Source organism: Monopterus albus, unplaced genomic scaffold, assembly GCF_001952655.1.
Source record: "Monopterus albus unplaced genomic scaffold, M_albus_1.0 scaffold11.1, whole genome shotgun sequence".
In the NCBI taxonomy this organism is placed as follows: Eukaryota; Metazoa; Chordata; class Actinopteri; order Synbranchiformes; family Synbranchidae; genus Monopterus; species Monopterus albus.
The window spans coordinates 2,344,572-2,365,760 of NW_018127891.1; the positions used below are offsets into that span (position 1 = coordinate 2,344,572).

General features: G+C 39.0%; 3 protein-coding genes across 4 annotated transcripts; 2 read left to right on the forward strand and 1 right to left on the reverse strand.

The window, feature by feature from the left end:
* Positions 1-495: 495 nt before the first annotated feature.
* Positions 496-15,017, forward strand: LOC109954663 (CTP synthase 1-like). Of its 2 annotated transcripts, none has more exons than XM_020590150.1 (19): positions 496-742; positions 2,333-2,513; positions 2,779-2,949; positions 3,323-3,423; positions 4,102-4,218; positions 4,448-4,531; positions 4,755-4,835; positions 7,349-7,500; positions 7,826-7,958; positions 8,105-8,193; positions 9,055-9,149; positions 10,195-10,257; positions 10,396-10,439; positions 10,518-10,614; positions 10,698-10,753; positions 10,972-11,068; positions 11,294-11,438; positions 11,900-11,971; positions 14,837-15,017. In XM_020590150.1, exons 2-19 carry the CDS (start codon positions 2,348-2,350, stop codon positions 14,934-14,936), a joined length of 1,863 nt encoding a protein of 620 aa, XP_020445806.1. In that variant the 5' UTR covers positions 496-742; positions 2,333-2,347; the 3' UTR covers positions 14,937-15,017. The 2 variants fall into 2 exon arrangements, with proteins under 2 accessions (XP_020445806.1, XP_020445807.1); XM_020590151.1 differs by lacking the exon at positions 14,837-15,017 and adding an exon at positions 12,193-13,424 and having other exon boundaries at positions 497-742.
* A 336-nt stretch (positions 15,018-15,353) lies between these two features.
* Positions 15,354-16,436, forward strand: LOC109954641 (ras-related protein Rab-39B-like). The gene is made up of 2 exons (XM_020590124.1): positions 15,354-15,388; positions 15,986-16,436. Exons 1-2 carry the CDS (start codon positions 15,354-15,356, stop codon positions 16,434-16,436), a joined length of 486 nt encoding a protein of 161 aa, XP_020445780.1.
* Positions 16,437-17,729: 1,293 nt separating this feature from the next.
* Positions 17,730-20,811, reverse strand: taf12 (TAF12 RNA polymerase II, TATA box binding protein (TBP)-associated factor). Its single transcript, XM_020590152.1, has 6 exons — positions 20,662-20,811; positions 19,779-20,013; positions 19,177-19,254; positions 18,785-18,899; positions 18,346-18,434; positions 17,730-18,165 (listed from the first exon to the last, which is right to left on the reverse strand). Exons 2-6 carry the CDS (start codon positions 19,857-19,859, stop codon positions 18,130-18,132), a joined length of 399 nt encoding a protein of 132 aa, XP_020445808.1. The 5' UTR covers positions 19,860-20,013; positions 20,662-20,811; the 3' UTR covers positions 17,730-18,129.
* Between the last annotated feature and the right edge of the window lie 378 nt (positions 20,812-21,189).

Below are 21,189 nucleotides of genomic sequence, written 5' to 3' on the forward strand. Positions count from 1 at the left end.
AGGCTAGATATATGCTTAATAATGCAAAATAGAACTTTCATGCCATCTAGTGGGGAGATTGTTTGAAAGAATAACAGGTGACAGAATTATCTGATAAAAAAATAATCCAGATAAATTGAATTTATTTAAAAAAAAATTCCACAAATACAGTTTTGTCACTTGATTGCAAATAATGATGAGCAACTATGATGATATTTGATCATATGTCCATCAACAGTCATACCAAAGATGTTAACTAACTGTATGGAAAGGCCAACATGATTATAATTCAATAAAGCTTTTTATTCATTTCGTATTACAAAAAGATAAATTAGCATATACCTTGAATTACTTAAGTCGCACTGATATATGTGACGTTAAATACTGGATAAGGGGAAATTCACGCCCAGAGTGAAGCCTGTCAGGAAGACCTTCTCCGCAGCCCAACCCTGAATTCATCTATCTGGTTGGCGGGTTCTCTGGCATGGTCTGCCTAAAGGGTAAAAGCCTGGGTCTAAGGCATGCAGCGAGTCAGAATGCTAATATAGGAAGGAAACATGCTCTGCTTGGCTTGCAAACCAATAAGCATCACCATAAGAAGCAGCAGCAGCTGTGCCGGGGTGCAGTTAAACGTTCCCCACATGTGTTTGATCGGAGTTAGCAAGGTGGAGTCTGTTTCTTTGTAAACAGACGAAAACTCATACCGACTTGCGCATTTCCTGTCAGCGCAGTCTTGGACGCCAGTTTCTTTGTAGCTTTTGAGGTAAGTTTGTGTGGTTTTATTAACACCTATGTAATGTGTTTGAGTTGGTTAACAGCAAAAATTGCAGCCACGTTACTCGAGAGTAGTACCAGTTAGCTAGTTAGCTAGCTAACGTAACTGCTGTCTGTAACTGTAAGTCATGCAGGTGGTACATATTAATCCTAAGTCACTGTATGTTAATTTTTCGTTTCTAAGACAAAGTTAACATTGGGTTTGGACAAATGACAAAGCTGCCCCGGGGCATTTTGGGTAAGGATAATGTTCGTAATTTCCCAAATAGTTTGCCAGCTTTGTATCGTTAGCATAACGTTATGAGTTGGGCCTTGCTTTACAAACAGTTAACTTTTGTCATGATGTCAAGAGTTCTGGACTGAAGTTACCCAGAAAGGTCGCAGGTTTTATTCATATCTGCGCGCGTATTTTAACACTGGTATTTCCCGCCATTCAGTATAGTGTGGCTGTTAGGTTGCTGCTTCTGCTATGAGCAGCTTTAAAACACAGTCTTGTTGTGGGGTGGGTTACTTTTAACTTGGTTGGATTCACTTCGTCAGTGTCATTATGTGTTATTGGTCTGGATCATGTAAAGCCAAATGAATCCAGTAATCCAGATGTAAACAAACTGGCAACCCCGCCTCCAAAATTCAAACCACAGAAACTGAACTTGTTACCACACAATTGACTACAATGTCATTTTAACGTTTTCTACTTTATGCTTGGGTAAGGGTCGTAACATATGAGTAAAACATAATTTTGTTTTTTTTATCCAATGGGACATATTGTACCTATGTAAATGCTCTAACTCTGGTCAATACGCTTGTAATTTAAACAGATTCTGGCTTTTAACAGAAATATTTCGTAGCAGACATTTTGGCAAGTCATAACAGGACAATCACAGGTATTAACTGAAATTGGGCCACATGGTGCAACTGAGCCATCATTAACAAAAAAAAATTCACCCATGCTTTTCCTGCTGTGACAAGTCAAAATTACTGCTGTGAAAATGGTCTACAATAGTCTACTTGAGTTACAGGGCATTTGTAACATGTCTGCATTGTGTCAGCTCTTTATGTCACATCTATTTTTGATTTGATTTGATTAGATTTATTCTTTCAAGCATGTAAAGACAGTTGATATGTAAACACACATAATTTTACGCATATCCAACAAATGCTAATCCAATATCAATTTGCTTATATCTAGTACATGCTTGAATGGAGTAGGAAGAAGTCAGACTTATCATATACTAAAGAATTATTACAGAGTGTTAACATTCATACACCACACCCACAATGTTCCATCTGGTTAATCATTAAACCTGTTCTTGCATATATCTTGATTGACACATACCTTTATATTTATGTTTAAACTCGTCAATTCTATTACTATTTTTTTATGTCTACACTTAAATTATTCCATAGTTTTACCCCACTTATGGAAATACAAAGTCTTTATTTTTTATTTATTTTTTTTTATTTTTTTTATTATTTTTTTTTTTTAAGTAGTTGAGCAGGTTTTAGTTGGCACATGCCTTGGAGGTGCTGTTAAAATATCTGTGCAGGATATTTACTTAAGTTTTGTCTGTGTGTTTAGTTTTTACATGCCACAATGAAGTACATCCTGGTTACGGGTGGTGTCATATCTGGTATTGGTAAGGGTATCATTGCCAGCAGCGTGGGAACAATCCTCAAATCATGCGGCCTTCACATCACAGCCATCAAAATCGACCCATATATCAATATTGATGCTGGAACCTTTTCACCTTATGAACATGGTGAGTAATTATATGTATACAGCAGGGTTGCTTCTTTTATTGCTTTGGATGTATTGTCTTTTGTTTTATTTGATTGTGTGGTTGAGTCCTGTGGTTAAAATTTGACAAGATGTAGTGTGGAAGCAAGGTCATCTTCAGCTGAGTGGCCTGGGGTCAAGCTGTTTCCATGCAACTTGCATTTGTTTTGTCAGTGAGCAAAGCACTGAATTTCTGTCAGTTTAGGATGTGCTGCTTCACTAGTGAATGTAATGACTGTGCTGTCTAGGTGAAGTATTTGTTCTTGATGATGGCGGGGAAGTGGATCTCGACTTGGGGAACTATGAGCGTTTCCTGGATGTCCGTCTTATCAGAGACAATAACCTCACCACCGGAAAGATCTACCAGTCTGTAATCAGCAAGGAGAGGAGGGGAGACTACCTGGGCAAAACTGTACAAGGTTAGACGGTTTTTTGTTGTTGGTTATTATTTGGTGTTGGAAGGAGACTTTAATACAGAAGCCGGTTATAAGGGAAAATTGCTTTGTCTTTGTGTGTGCTTTGACCGTTTCGTGTCATCAGTCTTAAATACAAAACTCATCTCTTTATGAAGGTCATAATGTCCAGTTTTGTTCAAACTGTTTTAGAAAGGTGTTGATTCAACTGTATGGGCATTTTGGAAGATGATATTTGTGGTGCTGTGTTGCCTTAATATCAAGTGTTTCTGTTATGTTGTTCACCCCATTGAATTGTATAGAGCGTCTGATGTGCAGTGCTGATTCTTTTTTTCTTGTTTTCTCAGTGGTGCCCCACATCACAGACGCCTTGTCTCAGTGGTGCCCCACATCACAGACGCCATCCAGGAGTGGGTATTGAAGCAGGCCAGGATCCCAGTTGATGAAGACGGTGTGGAGCCTCAAGTTTGTGTCATAGAGGTAAGGTTAATGTAGTTCGTGTTGTTGGCCAAATGAAAGGACACTGAACACTGTCTTCGTCAAGTCAGAAGTTCTATATTTCAGCAATTCCTGTGTGCCAAACTGATTAGTGAGCAAGACATTTTTTCTAGTGCATTAAAGAGGAGTGGAGGAGGTTTTTCCCAGAAATGAAATCAACCATGTTGCCTCTAGCACCATTCAGCAAACTGTGGGGGAAATTGCTGAAGTTGCACCAATGGGTTTGTCAGTGAGGCAGAAAACCTTTTTTGAAAGACTGAAACATTGATGGGTTTAAACACAGATGTGCTCAGGCGAGTCTGAAATTATTCTCTTGTTTAAGCCTGGCTTTGCAGCTGTGGGAAAGTATGTTTTACTTACTCAAAAATAAATAAAATGATCTAAGTGGTTTAAATCGAAAGAGTCTCACCGTATATACTGCAGAAGTATTTAATCTTTAGTAAATCTGCATCTGACAGCTGCTAGATCCTCATAAAACAAGTTAAGTTATTACCCTGCCTCCAGCAGTTCTTTCTGTTTAGCACACAAAAAACCAGTTCTGGCATTATTATGCAGCTCATGACGTTCTGCACTTTCTAAGTCTGTGTCAGAGCCAACTTGAAACAATCTGTGTGTTCGTGTAGGCAGCCCAGTAGTCTGACTGGTGTTTTGTGTCAACAGCTAGGAGGAACAGTGGGGGACATCGAGAGCATGCCCTTCATAGAGGCTTTCAGACAGTTCCAGTTCAAGGTGAAGAGAGAAAACTTCTGCAACATTCACGTCAGCTTGATACCACAGGTATGGTGAACTGGTGGACACGCACATCATGTATAAATCACCAAATGACAGAGTTGGACAATTACAGGGTGAATGCATTTTTCTTATGCTTTTTCCCCCCATTCAAAAATACTTGATTTTGTTCTGGGGTTCAAATCGAAGGAGAGGAGTGAGCGAACAATAAAAACTGCACCACAGATTTACACATGGTTGCTATAGTTATGATGTGAAAGTGCTGTTGTCTCCTCAGCCCAAAACAACAGGAGAGCAGAAGACCAAACCGACCCAGAGCAGTGTCCGAGAGCTCAGAGGGCTGGGCTTGTCTCCGGATCTGGTGAGTTAGATTTACAGTTTGTTCTTTAAGTTGGTGTTGCCTCCTGTTCATTAGATATAAACATGCCATGCCATTTCTTTCTCTTTGTTTAGATAAATCACTAGTCCTTAGCTAAAGATTGGTCCCATACTGTTGTAGACAATCACATGAAATCTGACTAAATAGAAGTGTCTTAAACAGGAAACTTCAAGTCTGATGGTTTTTCTTTTTCCTCCTTTGTCAGATTATGTGCCGCTGTATAACACCCCTTGAATCAGCTGTCAAAGAGAAAATTTCCATGTTTTGTCACGTGGAGCCCACACAGGTGAAGTGCTGTCAGTTTCTACAATAAACGGCCTCACTTGACGCTCTGTGTGTAGAGCATGCTGCCAACATTAGGTATGAACTAGTGCAAGTCATGTTGTCACCACCTATAAATTAGGGCAGGGCGATTCATTGTGTCTTATTTTCAGTTATGATTTTGGCTTCCCACAGTTATGAAAGCAAAATAATAGAGATAAAATGATTATTGTTCCGCACTCATTTTCTCAATGATGCTTTGGTTTTGTGTTATAAAGCCAGCACAGCCCTTCAGCACTTTACATCATTTCATTTGCTCACATCAGGTAGAGTGAAACATCACTCGAGGTGACACCACCTGAGCTCCTTACTGCATGTGCATTAAACCCTCGTGAGTAAAAAGTCACTAAGAGTAATCCATCAGAACTCCTGCTAAATGAGCATAAACTTACACAGGAGTGATCATTTCAGCTTTGCCTGCAGTCTGTCATCCACTGTCAGCTTGTTAACCATAGCAAGCTCGTTAAGAGAATGACTAATTATTATGAACAAGCTAAAATGAAAGATGGCTGCATATAGCCTGTTAAGTGAGAGAGAGGGACAGCGATGGATGGCGCTGTGTACTTTAGCAGATTCGTTAGGTTATGACAGGCAATACTATTAACCTGAAGTAGTGAAGTTTTATTTGTAAAATAAATAGAGTAATATTTCCTCTGGACTGTCGGTCACATTAAGTAGATTAAATACTTGGTTTTTCAGTTGAATCATATTTAAAGGTCTAGAGCCAAGGTGTTTTTTTAAGTTCAGTAAATGCATGATGTTTCCATGTTAAATAATTGTGATCTCAGTACTGAACAAAATGTAATATCGATTATTTTATTTATTTATTTTTTTGCCATAATGCAGCCCTACTGTACATACAGTTGTGGTATTGTGAAATGTATTAGATAAAGGGTATTTAAAGAACATAAGCTTAAGGAGTGATTAAATTTCTAGGTTTTTATTAGGGACAATTATCACAAATTACAACAATGTAAAAATGATGACATTGGTCAGATATACAGTGGTGTGAAAAAGTATTTGCCCCCTTACTGATTTCTTATCTTTTTGCATGTTTGTCACACTGTAATGTTTCAGATCATCAAACAAATTTAAATATTAGTCAACGATAACACAAGTAAACACATCATGCAGTTTTTAAATGAAGGTTTTTATTATTAAGGGAAAACAAAATCCAAAACTACAAAGCCCTGTGTGAATAAGTGTTTGCCCCCTAAACCGAATAACTGGTTGGGCCACCCTTAGCAGCAACAACTGCAATCAAGCGTTTTCGATAACTTGCCATGAGTCTGCCACAGCGCTGTGGAGGAATTTTGGCCCACTCATCTTTGCAGAAGTGTTGTAAGTCAGCCACATTGGAGGGTTTTCGGGCATGAACTGCCTTTTTAAGGTCATGCCACAGCATCTCAATTGGATTCAGGTCAGGACTTTGACTAGGCCACTCCAAAGTCTTCATGTTGTTTTTCTTCAGCCATTCAGAAGTGGACTTGCTGGTGTGCTTTGGATCATTGTCCTGCTGCAGAACCCAAGTTCGCTTCAGCTTGAGGTCACAAACAGATGGCCGGACATTCTCCTTCAGGATATTTTGGTACACAGCAGAATTCAGGGTTCCATTTATCACAGCAAGTCTTCCAGGGCCTGAAGCAGCAAAACAGCCCCAGACCATCACACTACCACCACCAATATTTTACTGTTTGTATGATGTTCTTTTTCTGAAATGCGGTGTTACTTTTACGCCACACATAATGGGACACACACCTTCCAAAAAGTTCAACTTTTGACTCGTCTGTCCACAGAGTATTATCCCAAAAGTCTTGGGGATCATCAAGATGTTTTCTGGCAAAACTGAGACGAGCCTTTATGTTCTTTTTGCTCAGCAGTGGTTTTCGTCTTGGAACTCTGCCATGCAAACCATTTTTGCCCAGTCTCTTTCTTATGGTGGAGTCATGAACACTCACCTTAACTGAGGCAAGTGAGGCCTGCAGTTCTTTGGATGTTGTTGTGGGGTCTTTTGTGACCTCTTGGATGAGTTGTCGCTGCGCTCTTGGGGTAATTTTGGTCGGCCGGCCACTCCTGGGAAGGTTCTCCACTGTTCCATGTTTTCGCCATTTGTGGATAATGGCTCTCACTGTGGTTCGCTGCAGTCCCAAAGCTTTAGAAATGGCTTTATAACCTTTTCCAAACTGATAGAGCTCAATTATTCTCTTTCTCATTTGGTTTTGAATTTCTTTGGATCTCGGCATGATGTCTAGCTTTTGAGGATCTTTTGGTCTACTTCACTTTGTCAGGCAGGTCCTATTTAAGTGATTTCTTGATTGCGAACAGGTGTGGCAGTAATCAGGCCTGGGTGTGGCTAGAGAAATTGAACTCAGGTGCGATAAACCAGTGTTTTGACAGGGGGGCAAACACTTGTTCACACAGGGCTATATAGTTTTGGATTTTGTTAAATTAAATAACATGTTTTGTAACTCCCTCCAGGTGATTTGTGTCCACGATGTCTCATCAGTCTACAGAGTGCCTCTGCTGCTGGAGGACCAGGGTGTTGTGAGCTACTTGTGTCAGCGGTTGAACCTGCCTGTCGAGATGAAACCCAGAAAGATGCTCGCAAAGTGGAAGGAGATGGCTGACAGGTGAGTCAGTTTGTCTTAGAACCTTACATTTTTTTCTGCTTGTCTTGCTCAAGGAAAGGAAGGACAACAATGCAATTTCTTTACCTTGTAGTTGTGGTGCTGTCACTTGAATTGCAGAGACACTTTGTCACCTGTAGGAATCGGTTACAAATCTAAGAATGTTGAACTGTGTAAAACAAATGTTCCTCAGTCCCTATAGCATACTAGAAGTTAAGGTAAAATCTGAACTCAGCTGTTACTACCTGAACACTGAAATCTTATTTGTGAAGTTGTGATCAAATAATGCTCTGGGTCACTTCTGACAATCATCTTTCTCTCTCCTCAGATCTGACCGTCTCTTGGAGCCTGTTTCTATAGCTCTGGTGGGGAAGTACACAAAGTTGGCTGATGCATACACCTCAGTAATTAAGGCCCTAGAACACTCAGCCTTCGCCATTAATCACAAATTAGAGGTTAAGGTATGGAAGTAGTTCATGTCTTTGTGTCTTGGGTATTCTGGCATTGGCATCACTGTTTGTGGCAACACAGTGTGTGTTGACAGTTTTGTTAGAACACGCATGGAATGATGCAGACTGATTTCATGTGGTGTTTGCTGTTATTTTAGTACTTAGACTCTGCAGAGCTGGAGTCTACTGCTCTGCGAGATGAGCCGGTGAAATATCATGAGGCCTGGCAAAAGCTCTGCAGTTCCCAGTGAGTAGACAAAACTGGAAGAACAGTTGTCAGTAGGCTTGATGATGCTGAAAATTACAGATGTCAACATTGTTTTCTGCTGTGGTGATAATCTTATCGTTCATGCCACATGATGGCAGCAGAGTGCTGTCACACCCAGTGACTTATGCTGCTTCACTGAGGACGTTTGTGCTTTGAATTTCACAATATTTCATTACATCTTCATGTGCAGATTTCACCAGTAATTTAAGTGATGTGGGGGAGTTCAATTTGTCAATAACATTGGTAGCCATAACATAACATAACATAACATGGTAGCCAGACCTGTAAATGTTTACAATGGTTAAAGAGGAGTTTGTAGGATTTGTTGCTTGTTTTAATAAAGAAAACAGTCTTTTTCTTGGCTACTTCTTGATGAATTAGTTTTAAAACCCTATGGAAAAAGTCAGTTTACCTTGCTCCTATTTCGATAAGTTATTTCCTACTGCATAGCATCTCTTTAAAAAGTTAAATATCAGTATAGCTGTAGAGAATGTTACTGAGCCTGCCTGGACATAATAGCATCACTTGCTGCAAATAAGACGGTGACAAAAAAAATCAGAAGATCCAACAGGGCTATATCAGTGTCTGGCTCTTCCACTATTGCCTGGCAATGATTGATTTTATATGTGCTGTAGCACCCCCCCCCCCCACCCCAAATGGCAGATATCTGTTTAGTTGAATAATGAATGTCTTGTACAAAATGTTTCATCTTCAATTCTATTCCTCAGACTGTCTTTAGTCTATGTATAGATGTGTTTACATTGTGTGATGCTTCCTCTACCAACCCAGTCTGTGTAGTTTGATAAAATGAGGCTGTCTCTCCTTTCTTCCTCCCCATAGTGGTGTGTTGGTGCCAGGAGGTTTTGGTGTGCGGGGGACAGAAGGCAAGATGCTGGCTATTAACTGGGCAAGGAAAAAGAACCTGCCATTCCTGGGTAAAATAAATTTGAAAACGCATGTTCTTGTAGTTTCTGCCTTTTCCTTAATTATATAATTTTGTAAAATTTTATGATAAAAGCTGAAGACTGGACATAAAACCTGTAGTTACCTTCTATGTGTTGTTTGATGCTTAAGATGTGGTAATTTTTGGTAAGTAGCTTTATACAAGTATTACTGTGCCAGTGTTTGTAAATAAAAACTAACTATATTGCTGCACTGCCTCTAAAAAGTACTCGCTGCGTTGGACTTGGTCATGTTTTATGAGGCTGAATGACCATGGAGTCACAGTACAAAGTTTCTGACAACGGAAGTTTAAACAAACCTCATAAATTAGTGTTAAATACAAATCTACAAACAAGCAAAATATAAATGATTGCATAAATATTCAACCACTTACCTCTGACACACTTAAAACATCAGTGGTTCAGATCAAAGTATTTAGAAACTGCTAATGTGTACCAAACATATGGCAGCGTCATCTGTGACACAAAATAAATTTTGGATAAAATCTAAAAGATTCTTTAAAGGAAAACCAGCCACAGTCCACCAGAGGACGGTGACATGGGATAAATCTGTGTTCTAGCAAGACAGTGCTAAAATATAAAGCCAAAGCTACACAAAATGAAAATGATGCTAATGCATTTCATAGAGACTCACTGGATCCATAGACTCAAAACTAAAATTGCTGCCACAGGTAGTAGACCTGAAGAGAATAGGTACTTTGATCTGTAATCACTTGCTTTGTTTTAGATTTATATGTAACTTAGATCCATGTATAATTTTTGTCACTTTTGACATGAAAACATTTTCTTTGTTGTTCAAAAATAAAAAATATTTTTTACCCTTAATCAAAATAGCAACTTTTAAGTTTTGAATGACATGGAAAAGAAGAGAGTTGACTACTTACAACAGGCGCAATATAGTCATAATGCAAATACTGTAGTATTAGCCGTGGAAGTGTTTTGCACAGAGCAGAGGTCATGTTTGGTCATTATGAGTTCTATCATTATACAAGAATGCTGCTGATCTTGTTTTGTGTAGGAGTTTGTTTGGGCATGCAGCTGGCAGTGTGCGAGTTTGCCTGCAATGTTCTCGGATGGGAAGGTGAGCAATTGCACCATTCAGCAGGGGGTACTTCAAAGTAACACTTAATTCCTATGGGCTCTGATTTAGTGATAAAAGAACTTTAGACCTATCAGGAAGGAGATTTGAGCTTAGATCAGTTTCACTTATCTTTTTCAGATGCCAACTCCACAGAATTTAATCCAGACACCAAACACCCTGTGGTGAGTTTGTTTTTTTGCCTTCATCATATCAACAGAGGCTTCACAGAAAGGTTTTAACAGCCTGTTTGATCTTGACAGGTGATTGACATGCCAGAACACAACCCAGGGCAGATGGGTGGGACTATGAGATTGGGAAAGAGGCGGACAATTTTTAAATCTAGCACCAGCGTACTGAGTATGTGTCCTGAAATAAATGGACAGTGGGGTTTTTAGTCTTTCCAGATGTTGTTTGTGATGGCTGATATTTCATTGTTGCAGGAAAACTCTATGGAAATGTGGACTATGTTGAGGAGAGGCACAGACACAGATTTGAGGTAGGGACCAGAGCAAAACCTCAAAAATATGTTATTGCTACAAGCCTTATTTTTACAGGATCACAAACACACTCTCTGGAGTACAGCATCTTAATCTGCTGGTACACGTTGAGGGGCTATTTTGTTTAAGCCAAGATGTAGTTTTACATTGGGCCATTTTGTAATGTGTTATTCTTTAAAAACCTGTTGTTAATCATTGAATCCCATCTCGTTTATAGGTGAATCCTGAGCTGAAGCACCACTTTGAACAAAAGGGTCTTCAGTTTGTTGGCCAGGATGTCGAAGGAACGAGAATGGAGATGATTGAATTGCAGGGTGAGTGAAACATGTTACTGAAAAGAGACATTCACTCTGCTGCTTATAAAATACACCATGCTGTTTCTAAACCTACTTTACCTCAGATTGTCTTTTTTTTTTTTTTTTTTTGTCATGATTAAATATTTTCCAATGTTTTATTCACATGCTTACTGTGGTATATTCGTCCTGACTTGTAGTAAGTAGTAAAAATTTGTACTAAGCCAACAGTTGTCTTTGTTTCAGACCATTGTTACTTTGTCGGAGTGCAGTACCATCCAGAGTTTACCTCCAGACCCATCAAACCTTCTCCTCCCTATTTGGGTCTCCTACTGGCTGCTGCAGGAAAACTCCAGACCTACCTGGCCAAGGGCTGTCGCCTTTCTCCGCGGTAGGAGAAACTGTTATTTGTTGGAAGTTCAGGTGAAACCGCTGAATTGTGACGCTTCACCCGTTTAGCATGAACTATTATGAGTTCCCAGATATTAACTTGTTTCTTTCTGAATTGCACATTTCTATATCTTTCTTTTTCTTTTTGTTTTCTTTTTCTTCTTACTTTTGTAACAATGTCTATAGAGTTGCAAAATGCTGTTGGCATTTTTTATGCATTATCAAATTAATTTAGTCAAATTTGCTTGATTTGTGAATATGAATAGCATTTTACTGAAATGTTTTATTCAGTATCTACTTTTACTTTTTTTAATTATGCAGTTTTGTTTCAGAAGAATTATGGCTATTACAGTTTACAGCAACACTGGAATGTGACCATTCATTGTACCTACAGTTTGATTAAAGCAATGTGTCTGTGCTACTGCTGTAATGCTCTTTGTGTGTGTTTGTGTTTCATTATAGGGACACTTACAGTGACTGCAGTGGCAGCAGCTCTCCTGAGACGGACATCACGGAACTGAAGTTTCCTCCTTCGTAGGTGTAGTTGTTTGTGTCACTCATGCAAATAAATGCAAGACCTAGAAAAAAATCTGATTTGCCCTCAAAAGCACTGCAAAACCAAAGTTTGTGTTAAACTGTCTTTACACTCTCAGTATCTTCTGTTTTACTGTTTTGTTTTGTTTTTTTAAATTAAAATATTCTGTGATTGTATAAATTTAAAGAGATATTTTACAGTTAACTCTGGTTCTTTACAGGTTTTGCAATAAGCAAATACCAGAAAAGAAATTTATGGCAAGTTTGTAAGAAGAGGACATAGTGCAACATATAGTGAGTGTGAGATCAATTAGGAAACATCACTCCTGTCGGTGTGCTTGAGCAAAAATGATGAGGATGTTGCCTTTTCTAGGTATAGGGCTAAGAATAGATACTTGTAACTAGCTGAGAGAATAAACGGGTCATTTTGCAGGAAGTATAGCAACAGTAACAAAGTGCTGAGGTAGGACTCGTTGTCTGTGCCGCCCTTGTTGGGACAACCATCCTGAAACCCAGTTCACTGTATGAAAATAGATAAACATGATATGTACAGTTGTTTGACTTTTATCACAGTTTGCCATTGATAAGTTTACCTCTTTGAACTGCTTTTTATTTTATGTCTTAGAATATGTTTTGTATTAATGTCTTCTTTTTAGGTTTAATACCACTTCACATATCCTAACACTCATTCAGGGTTTCTACACAAACGTGTGTAAAACACATGGTTTCAAATAAGCTTTCAGTGTTATATGGCATGTACATGCAAATCCATGCAAGTATGAGATTAAAGTTGTGCAGTATATGAGTTTTTCTGTCATAATAATGTGAATTGTTTAGGTATCATTCAATATCAAGAGGACAGTTGGTTTCAATTCGTGCATGGATCTTGTTTTATAGGTAAAGTTTTGTTCCTTAAATGTAGTTTCACAGCTTCGGTCGCATGATATTTGTTTGACCCCTAACTTCCTGAAAGAAAATACTGATGCACAGTCATCTGGTGCTTCAGCTTGCTTAAGTGACCCTTAGTCACCAGAAGTAACTGAAAACAAAATCTTCTTGGCATATGAAATCTGAGCTCCTCAACCTGAAACGGAGACCTAAATTTGCTCTCAAAACACGAGTAGCAGCCAACAGTAGATAAGCATCAAGCTGCCAAGTTCCATTTTTGCTGGAAGTCTTGTCAGATTGAGTAAATTCATAACTCGGCAAGGATAGTTAAATTATTCCTGACAGTGCTTCTGTTTATTTTTATATTTATGAAGTGCATTTATATTGCAATATGTACATTTAATCTGAATAAATATGTTTTATTTGTCAAGACAATCTGGCCGTTATTCTAGTTGAGCTGTGCCTCAGAATGCCAAATTCTGTTTTTTTTTTTATGAGTGACGCAGACAGGAAAACTTAAATTATGCTGAAATAGCCCTGCAACTTTCACACACAAAATAAACCCCTTTGTGTTCAGTAATGGTACTTTTTTCTTCATCTTTTCTCTGACAATAAGAGCAAGTAAGACCATAGTTACTTGGTTTATATGTTTATAGTTTACACAAGGCTTAAGATTAAAGCTCCTCCAGCACCCCCTATGGACTGCTACAGTTATTACATCCCACAATGCTGCATTCTTATCAGTCAGGTGATTCCATGCCAATTATACTTTATATAATTTAAGCAGCATTAGAAAACATTTAGTGCAATTCACTTGTCTTTTGATAGCCTTTATATTAAAAGGCCCATCAATTTGGGAGGAACAGCACGGCTAAATTGTGTTGAATTTGTATAATTTATTGTTCTTTCATTTTAAAGGGTCTCTTGGTCTTTATAGTGCAACCACAGATTGTTCCTGGAATACATGGCACCCATGTTTGATTAATTAGTTTACATGATGCCATTACTAAATATAAGTAGACCCTGCTAGAATATGTAATATAAATATACCATTATACATTGTAGAAAAATGTACTGTATGTCCTGTGCCTTTCCTAGTGTTTCCCAGTGGATGCAAAGCTACATTGCTGTCAACTTCCCTTTTTGTGTAGCAATGTTCACTCTACAGACAAGTGATAGGCTATTTAAAAACTGTTGCTACCTGCATGGGCAAACAGTTGCTAACACTCACCGTCAGTTTTTATGGTTGTAAATGATGTAGTTATGACTGAGTGTCAACAGGAAACCGAAAACCTTTTCCTGATATGGTATGAAATACAACTACTACTTCCTTAATGCCACCCTCACAACACGCACACACACACACACACATCTAGTCCTCCCTTTCCACAGTAGCCCTCCCTCCCCATGTTGTGCTCTTGCCCCTCCTTTTGTCAAGTATGAACAGGCAAACTTCAGAAATCCACACCCCAGCACAGCACACTTGTGTACATGCACACTCGTGTATTGCAGCACTGCTGGGATCTACTTTGTAGGACTGGTTTTTTTTTTTCCTACATACCTGCTTCTGTAGAATGTTTGTGAGGGTCCACTATGGGAATGAAACGGAGAAACCTGGGCGGCCGATATCAAATGAACAGGAGTGTTGGATGACTGTGGACGCAGGTTTCTGATAGTGAGATTAGTGAGGAGTGGCTGCTGTGTTTGTTTCATAACATTTGAAGTGTTAAGATAGGGAACCAACTGGTGGGGAGCTGATGTGGGATTGCTAGTCTCGTGGAGGTTTCATCTCTTTCTCTACCCTTCATGGTACCATCTACACTGTTCACTATTTCCTCTAACCTTTTGTGACCTTTCTTAAAACTTTTAAAAATTCTTGCACTGTGTATCTTAATTTTTTGTATTTCCTAGCACTTCTGTACAGCTTTATATTTCTAGATGCTGTCTTCACTCTCTTCATCCCTTCTCTCCCACCAGCAGCAACAATGGACCTGACTTTGTGGCAGTACCAGTTCAGGATCATCATGCTGGGGGACTCCGGGGTGGGCAAGTCCTCCCTGCTGAAGCGCTACACTGAAAACTTGTTCTTGGAGTCCATCAATCAGACTGTGGGTGTAGACTTCTATGTTCATTTCCTGGAGGTGGAGCCGGGGGTCCACGTCAAGCTCCAGTTCTGGGACACAGCTGGACAGGAAAGGTTCAGGTGAGGATGAACTCATCTTGGAACAAATAGTGATAAGGTGTCGGTCATAGCTTAGCACTTTATATCACTTTTCTAAGAGCAGACTTCTGACTTATAGATGCTTTAACATGTCAAAACTGCATACGACTTATTTTTGTGCCAAACGTAGTAGTACAGTTCTGTGCCTCTTTGAATAAGACTGTAAAATGGGCCATAAAAGCAAACAAACAAACTTCCAAACTACTATTCAAATAAACTACCACTGCTTATTCCATTCATACCAGAGCTGCTCATCTGTGTTTACTTTCGGTTATGACTGTATCCACCCTGTCTCACTCACAAGATCAGTATGCAGTGTTTACAGAGATGCACTAAGTGTAATGGCTAAAAGGCATATTTTAAATAGGTATTCTCAATGATCAGCATATTAAAAAAAAACTAACATGTTTCATTCTGTCTCTAAATTCATTATCTCAGTTTTCCAGTTGAATGAACTGTAACAAATTGCAGCCTGTGCCTGTTTGTGTTTACCTCCCCTCTGCATGGTTATCTGTAGCCTGCTAATCCCACACGAGTCAGCTAAAAGCTCAGGCAAATCAGGTTAGCTTTCTTAAATAAGTATTCTAATTATGAAGCAAGTTTTCAGCAGCTGGGAGGATCCTTCACTAAGCCTGTTCTTCATGCCTTTTGACATTCATGATTCCTGTGAGAAAAACTGGCTATCGCTTCCTTAAAGAGGGACAGACACTTTGTCAACCTGCTTATCTTAAAGAACTCAAACAGTGCAGAGAGCTGATTATTTGCTCACTGGAACAAGTTTACCACAAGTTGGTGGTAAAGTCTGAACTCTGCACTGTCCAATATGAGTGTTTTTGATGTGTGGAAATTGAAACATCCTCCCTTCCTTTTCCCTTAGTTTTTTCCTTTGTCTCTTTCTCCCTAAGGTCAGTGACCCGTTCTTACTACCGCAACTCCGTTGGAGTCCTGCTGATGTTTGACTTGACCAACCGAGCCTCCTTTGACAATATTAAGGAGTGGCATGCTGAGGTGTGTGAGCGAGTACAACCGTATAAGGTTCTGTTCATCCTCGTGGGCCAAAAGAGTGACCGAGAAGCTCACGGGGAAAGGGTGGTGAGTCGAGAAGAGGTCAACAAGCTGGCCGGACAACTAGGGGTGCCCTATGTGGAGGCCTCCGCCAAGACGGGCCAGAACGTGAGAGGGCCTTTTGAGCTCCTCGCACGACAGATTTACCAGGCTCTTTTGAGTGGAGAGATAGAGCTGCAAGAGGGCTGGGATGGAATCAAGTGCATTGCCCCACAGACGCTGCGGTTACAAAGAGCCAATGTGGCTCAGCCCAGCACAGCTCCCCAGAGCAAGAAGAAGTGCTGTGGTTAAGATGTGACTGGGGAATGGGAGAGCCAAGACTTGGCCCCCTGAGAGCTGAATATGTGGTGACGTGTTACTACACTGTGTGACCATCGTGAAACATAACAGATTTGAAATGCAGATTTTGCACTGTTTATTATGAAGACACTGTCACCCATTTAGCAACAGATGTGATTGATTTATTGATGTTCTTTTAAATGTAATCATGAGGCTTTCCTTAGTTAGTCAGTGGTGGCTAAAGATGAGACTTTGTCACCACCAAATTCAGTCTACATCTTCTCTACTATTAGCTTTGGGATCTGAGGTTACCAACCTTGAAGTCTGTACCACTTGAGGGGTAACATTTGTTTTTCTCTCTAATAAAGAGATAAATGTGTGGTCAAACTGCTGCTGCTCACAGTTCATGTCCACACATAGTTTGTAAAAAGGGGATTTTGAGGGGTTTGAAGCCACTGCACTACAAGGACATTCTGCTTTTCCCTGATAACACATTTTTTTATTTAAATATAATTCTTGTTTGTGTTGCTGGTTTTGAGTTCCCTGGTTGAGATTAGAGACATCACCACAGACCTTCAAATGAATTAATCTTTTGGGCCTGAGTGGTTGTCTGGAAGAGGCTTTGTTGCATCACAATTAATTGCACAGCGTCCTGCAAGTGACTGATTGTTTTCAGGTGCTGTTGTTAAAATTAATTAAATGGAAACTCTAGGGTGCCTTTGGATATTGTTCTTTTGAAATGTTGAGGTTTCTATAGCAATTACTGTTCATCTGGCTGATGAACAGTCTCCTCTGTTTCGCCAACCATAATGTACAGTTTTCCTACAAGACACCCAGGGTAAGGATTCACTGACATGTTATTACCTGTTGTGTACATTGGTGTCCATGGCGGCCTGCAGATACAACTTAAAATAACCACATTTCATGATTTCAAATGTTTTGCCTCCACTTGATCCTTCAAAACACTGTAGTAATTTAGTAGAAAACAAGTGGTCTCTAACAGGAATCATTTTAAAATGAACAGCAATAAGTAAATAAAAATCTACATAAATATAGCTCTTGGTGATTTTAGAGCTCTTGGCAAACATCAGTCTAACAAATGAAGCCATACTCCAGAACCACTCATGTTTTCGGTTTGAATTCAATATCAGGACAATTTCTATTTTGATGCACTTTTTATGTAAAGAAAAAAAATGCACAACAAGGATTGAAATAAATGTGTTAATGTAATAAAATACTACATACAGTAATGAGACAACAGCACATACAACAAAAGAAAAGTGACTATTTTTGGCCACCATTTGCAGTGTTATAAACCCTCTATTTACTTTTAAAAAATACAAGTTGGGTGCATGAACAGGAGCTATAATCTCTTACAGACATGACAGTTAAGATAACACTAGAATTTTCAACCAGACAGATTTACAAAATGCTCACATCCTAAATGTTCTAGAATATCAAAACACATACTGGATACAGCAGTGGTCACAATCCAAAAAGATGTATTCCACAATGTTTATTGACAGAAATGCAATGAATAGAGTTTTGCCAGGTTAAGCTTAAATGCAACAAAACAGAATAAGAGACAATTTGCTGTGTGATGTTGCTGGCAAAGCACCCCCGAAAAAAAAAAATCCCAGATGAAAAGTAAAATGAAACCAAAAAGAAAAGCAAGGAAGTACACAGAGTGGGTACAACACATTAGTTATTTTTTTGTTGTCTTGCGGATCAATGCCATTCTCTGAAATGAAAGAAAAAAAAGGCAAACAATTAGACCCTATAGTATGCTGATTTTAGTAACAAATCACACCAGTAATATTCATAAATGTAATATTAGAAATCAACAGCTGTCAACTTTTGCTGGCACTCTAACCAGAACATTCTATCATATCCAATAAAAATGAAGTCTTCTATGGTTCACCTGTTTGTGAGCCTCTGTGGTGCAGGCCTTCTTGAATGGCCGGATCTCATCTGAGCCATAACCAGGAATCCACATGTTCCACTGGCGCTCTGAGAAAACCAATGCACAATGTCAGCAGGACCCAGGCTATATGAACTTCTCAGGCCTTTATAGAAGGAAACTTGCAAGCAGGGTTATCATTACCTTGTGAATACCTCAGCCTATCAGCAAGATGTCACATTCCCACAATTTAATTTCAATCTCATTTCCAAAAATGGTTCCATTTTATTAGGGATATAAAGAAAATAATTTCAATTTACACTACCACCTTGACTATCCACATTCCGTGACAGTTATTGCCAATAATTACAGGCTAACCATCTTATTGCAATAACCTGAGACATATTTTGTATGACCCGATGAGAGACTAAATCCACCCTTATCCCTACCAGTCACTTACCAAGATGTAACTGAACATCCTTCACCTCCAAGGTGTTGGACTTGCGATGGCGTGCCAGCTGACAGGCCGCTGTCACTACACTCTCTATAAAGTCATCTGCAATTTGTAGCAGCATCTGAGAAGACACCAGAATTTTGAAAACCATCAATCATGTTTAGTAAAGGAAAGAAAAATTGCTCACATCATTTATAATGCAGCCAGACTAAAGTTTCCAAATGATGGATGTGGCAGTAGGTTAGGGAAGCTTTAGAGTAAGAAGAGCATGCAAGATGTGAGTGGTATCAATTTCACTGGTTTAAAAAAAAAAAAAAAAAAATCTGCCTAGCGTTATGTTTACCCTATGTTTATAAAATACTGTTGTTTTAATTGCACTTTCAAATTAACATACAGACCTCTTCGACATCCTCATCCAGCTGCTCATTTGGGTCAATCTCTCTCACCAAGTCCTGCAGTTTCTTCTTGCTGAGCACCTGGAAACAAAGCATATGTATTCATTCCCTTAGTTATAAAAGCTCACAGGTGTGCAGATGTTGAGCTCTCTACAGTATTCAAATGATGGCATAAACTAGTACAGAACAGACCTTTTCTTCTTTTACATTTAGAGTAAAGGCCCAGAAAAGGAGTTAACACTGATATTTATAAAAGATGCCAAACAGTTTCAAACAGACCAGTCACAACATACAATATAATCTGTCATTTGAGGGTGGAAGACAAAATATGTACTGGGCCTATGCAATTATTCTGCATTGTAGGTAGCGCTAATGTTAAAGAGGATTAATTCTTATTATAAATTAATAAGTGGCAAATGTCCAGGAATTTTGGAATAATAACTGGTAGAAAATTGCATGACATATATGTAACTGTACTAGGAAAGTTACTCTCTTTTTTTCTGTGTTTTCCAGACAGCAAGTGAATGGGACTCTGTCCAGACGCTGGTGTAGTAACCCAGCCCAGCAGCAATGTCTTTGGATTCGGTGAATAACAGTGGACCCACCTGAGATCCTTCTGGACTACTTCTGCCAGCAGGGCCAGGGCCCCCCAAAACCTTAAAAGTTTGTGCGGTGCTGTTAGCCATCCTGATGGCCACAAGAAAGGCGGGGAGACTAGGGTTCACAGAAGGTAGAATTACTGTGTCCTGTCTGTGGTGTATCTGTCAGTGTGCGGGGTGAGAGACCAAGAAGGACACAGGTGTGATGGATTATCTTTTCACAGGGGCCACGTCTGTAAATCTGGGGTAAAAAGACAGAAATCATATAATTAACACTATAAAATAAAAGTTACACTTGTACTTATAAGTTAGAATTGTGGGAGGAAAGTTTAATAGCCTTGCTTATTCTTGATTCAAAACTATTATCAGTAATAGCAATATTACATTATTGTATTAACTACAGTATTACTTACATGACTTTAGTTTAATAATTACAGTGCTTGTGGTTTAATCTTTCCCTTGTCAAGTACTTTTTAAACTTGGATCTGGAAGATTCTGTTCATATGTTTAATTATCCTTCTTTTACAATATCAAATTGTATGTTACCTGAACTACTAGTACAGTTATTATACAATTTGATATTGAACTCCAACACATGTAGCAGTTTAGCTATAGAACAACGCTAACGGCATCTAATCAAAAGAACAACCTAGTTGGTAAAATAATACGATCGTTCAATAAAACCACCACATTGGTAACCTGTCAGTGGCTGTGTCGTTCTAACAAATAAAATAAACAAGTAATATCGCTGCTAACATGTTATGTGCTAAAAACAATAGCAGCTATCAAGCTCAGACATTAGCCGGGCGTTCTAACACTAGCAGCTAACCTAGCAGTGCAGCTTTATACTCGCTGCATCGGGAATTTGCACGTTAAATTGCCAACTTACCCAGTTAAACAAACACTATCTATCCATGTTTCGACAACAGTGTACGCGATTGATACAGAAACACCGCTTCTAACTGCTTCTGCTCAGATGGAAACCTCGACAGAGAAATTTCCCCCCCTTACTTCCGCTTTGTTTATAACTATTTCCTGCATGGATGTGGAAAGAGAACATGACGCCTATAGGCTGCGCTGCCACCTGCTGGACAGTGTGCAGAACTAGTCACAGTGGATACAGTGTAGTGACCGCAACTGCCGCAATTCTGCTTCCAAGATAAAAAGTACAGCTGATTTATGAGTTATAATTTTCTGTTAATCGACTAATTCAGTACACAATTACACCAGAGGACTAGCATATGCTAATAATAGAATAAGCATGCAAATATAATACTAAAGATAGAAAATATGTCTTAGTTTACATGATTATAAAATGTATGCAGGAAACCCAGGCAATTTAATGCTTCCAAATCACCTTCAGAGAGCTGCACACAAATGCAAGTTAATGTGGTTTAATCAGTCTTAATCTTAAGTC